We start from the raw sequence: 3,390 nt of genomic DNA on the forward strand, positions 1-3,390 counted from the left end.
CAGTGGTGGATTACATATACAGCAACACAGTGGTGGATTACATATACAGCAACACAGTGGTGGATTACATATACAACAACATAGTGATGGATTACATAGACAACAACAAAATATCTTATTACCAGATAAACGTCATTTAACCTGCAGGTGTATCCATGACAAACCATAGACATATTTCTACACGGTTCTCATACAGAAAAAGGGCTGTTGATATTAATTCCAATAAAATAGGGCCGCCCATAACCGATGCAGACTGAAACTCCTAGAGGGCAGTGTAGTTCTATAACCTCTTGAAAGTTACATTCACAGCACATTTATTTCAAATGAACAATGTTCGTATTTAGATCTACAGAAGTTATAAGTGATATTATCGATACCAGTTTGTTACAAACAATTATCTATTCTGTACTTATAGGCTTCCTCCTCTTACGTAAAGTAAGTAATGCTTCTTTTAATTCCAATCAAATAGTGTTCCACAAACGCTCAGATAGTGTTGTTTGCGTAATGACTAAATTTGAATATTTTCCAAGTAACGTTAGACCAACCAGTTGCAAAATGAAAATTTAACGATTTTGATCAACATTTTATTAAATATTTGTTAAAGAACTTTACGATAAATATACACGTTTACTTTGTCAATTCAAGCTGAAAACTGACTGATATATGAAGCTTGTTATACCTTATTATTTACGTTCGTCTTGTTAAAAATCAATAAGTTAATATCTTCACCTCTTCGCAATGTGTTCGTAGGTATCTTACGCATGCGCGATACTACTCATTTATGATTACGTAAGGTAGTTGTTTTTAAAATGAAAACGCGAACCGCACTTTGGGGTCGTTGGTGCGCTATAGGAGTGACAGTTATATTCCGTTATTCCGTCAGACGAGAGTAATCCTTAGAGTTGTTCGTCACTTTCTCTCATGGCGTTTTCATTCTGATTGGTTTAAGATATTAGCAAGAGCCAATGGTGAACAGAAGAGAGCTTGCTCATACCCAATCGTGGTTAGGGCACTTGACTCGTAATCCGCGGGTTCGAATCCCCGTCCCACCAAGCATGCTCGCCTTTTCAAGCGTGGGAGCGTTATAATGTGACGGTTAATCCCACTATTCGCTGGTAAAAGAGTAGCCCAAGAGTTGGTGGTGATGACTAGCTGTCTTCCCTGTAGTCTTTCACTGCTAAATTAGGGACGGCTAATGCAAATAGCCCTCGTATAGCTTTGTGTGAAATTCAAGACAAACCAAGCCACACACAGTCGAAGGTTTGTGACATCTGAAAATGTACTTTTAGTAAGGGTGGATCAGGATGTGAGTATTTTATTGTTTTTTATTCAATAATCGTTAAAACTAATGATTGTGAAAAATGGTATAAACATTTTTAAACAATGTTATCTACCTTGGTGGTTAATAAATATTAAAAGAATGTAACAATATTATCTACCTTGGTGGTTAATAAATATTAACAGAATGTAACAATATTATCTACATTAGTGGTGAATAGATATTAACAGAATGTAACAATATTATCTACATTAGTGGTGAACAGATATTAACAGAATATAACAATATTATCTACATTAGCGGTGAACAGATATTAACAGAATGTTGCTTTAAAATGTTTATAGGAGACTCTCTGTCCTACCATAGTGGGTTCTTTTTCTCCACAAAAGACAAGGACAATGACCAACAACATTCTCATAACTGTGCTGAAAAGTACGGGGGTGGTTGGTGGTTTAAAAGATGTTTAAATAGTAACTTAAACGGCCTTTACCAGCCTGATGAAAAAGCCTCGAACAAAAGCTATACTGGAATAGCTTGGTATCGTTTCAGGAATTCCTCCCATTTTTACCTCAGAAGTTCAGAGATGAAGATCAGACCCGAGTTTTAATTTGTTGATACCCATCTTTTTATTAGAGAACTTTTAAGTATTTGCTTCTTAATTATCATATAAAATAAATCGTTATTTTGATTCAAACTGTTTGCGGGATGTCGTTCGGTATTGAAATATTCGTAAAAAAACATATGACACCCAGCATTTCCTTAATAGGTGACAGAAAAACAATTTTTAAATGGGGTATGTTTTTCTCAAACAATATACGTCCTAGTTGTGAATTTGTAGTACCCTAGCTTATATTATTCTGTAGTGTCTTAGCTTATACTATTCTGTAGCGTCTTAGCTTATACTATTCTGTAGCGTCTTAGCATATACTATTCTGTAGTGTCTTAGCTTATACTATTCTGTAGCGTCTTACCTTATACTATTCTGTAGTGCCTTAGCTTATACTATTCTGTAGTGTCTTAGCTTATACTATTCTGTAGCGTCTTAGCTTATACTATTCTGTAGTGCCTTAGCTTATACTATTCTGTAGTGTCTTAGCTTATACTATTCTGTAGTGTCTTAGCTTATACTATTCTGTAGTGTCTTAGCTTATACTATTCTGTAGCGTCTTACCTTATACTATTCTGTAGCGTCTTACCTTATACTATTCTGTAGCGTCTTACCTTATACTATTCTGTCGCGTCTTAGCTTATACTATTCTGTAGCGTCTTAGCTTATACTATTCTGTAGTGTCTTAGCTTATACTATTGTGTCGCGTCTTAGCTTATACTATTGTGTAGCGTCTTAGCTTATACTATTCTCTAGTGCCTTAGCTTATATAAGTTCTTTAGCTTACAGCGAACAATAAACGTAGAGTTTCCATTAAAGTTCTTATCCACATATCAATATCCAAATACAAACTCCTTCGTGAAAACGATTTCTTGGTATTCTTTTTTATAGTTCATGTTATTAGTTTTAGTAAAATTTTTGTAGTTATATCTCTCTTTTTTTTTAATCCGGAATATTTTGTATGAAACAGTAAGAAAACAACTTTGCGTTTTACTATCGTCACATTTATAATAAATATTTTTTGAAGTTTTGCAACCCCCCTTTTTTTCCCCACTGAAATTCTGTTGGTTAAAAGGGTCAACAGAATACAAATTGCTTCTCTGTAAACACACACTTTTACATAATTCAAGATACAGGAGTATGGTGGTATTAGTCATAATGGGAGAGATTGATTAATCATAGATACAGGAGTATGGTGGTATTAGTCATAATGGGAGAGATTGATTAATCATAGATACAGGAGTATGGTGGTATTAGTCATAATGGGAGAGATTGATTAATCATAGATACAGGGGTATGGTGGTATTAGTCATAATGGGAGAGATTGATTAATCATAGATACAGGAGTATGGTGGTATTAGTCATAATGGGAGAGATTGATTAATCATAGATACAGGGGTATGGTGGTATTAGTCATAATGGGAGAGATTGAGTAATCATAGATACAGGGGTATGGTGGTATTAGTCATAATGGGAGAGATTGAGTAATCATAGATACAGGGGT

At 34.6% G+C, this 3,390-nt stretch overlaps 1 protein-coding gene across 1 annotated transcript in view; it reads left to right on the forward strand.

Annotated features, from left to right (window-relative positions):
• The window catches only part of LOC106471582 (techylectin-5B-like), an 11,873-nt gene extending 9,016 nt beyond the window's left edge, over nucleotides 1-2,857 (forward strand). Inside the window, exon 4 of the mRNA XM_013932188.2 lies at nucleotides 1,624-2,857. Within this exon, the coding sequence (XP_013787642.1) occupies nucleotides 1,624-1,886 (263 nt within the window). The 3' untranslated portion in view covers nucleotides 1,887-2,857. The remainder of the gene's footprint in view (nucleotides 1-1,623) is intronic.
• Nucleotides 2,858-3,390: the final 533 nt, after the last annotated feature.

This window comes from Limulus polyphemus, unplaced genomic scaffold, assembly GCF_000517525.1.
Source record: "Limulus polyphemus unplaced genomic scaffold, Limulus_polyphemus-2.1.2 Scaffold4713, whole genome shotgun sequence".
NCBI lineage: Eukaryota > Metazoa > Arthropoda > Merostomata > Xiphosura > Limulidae > Limulus > Limulus polyphemus.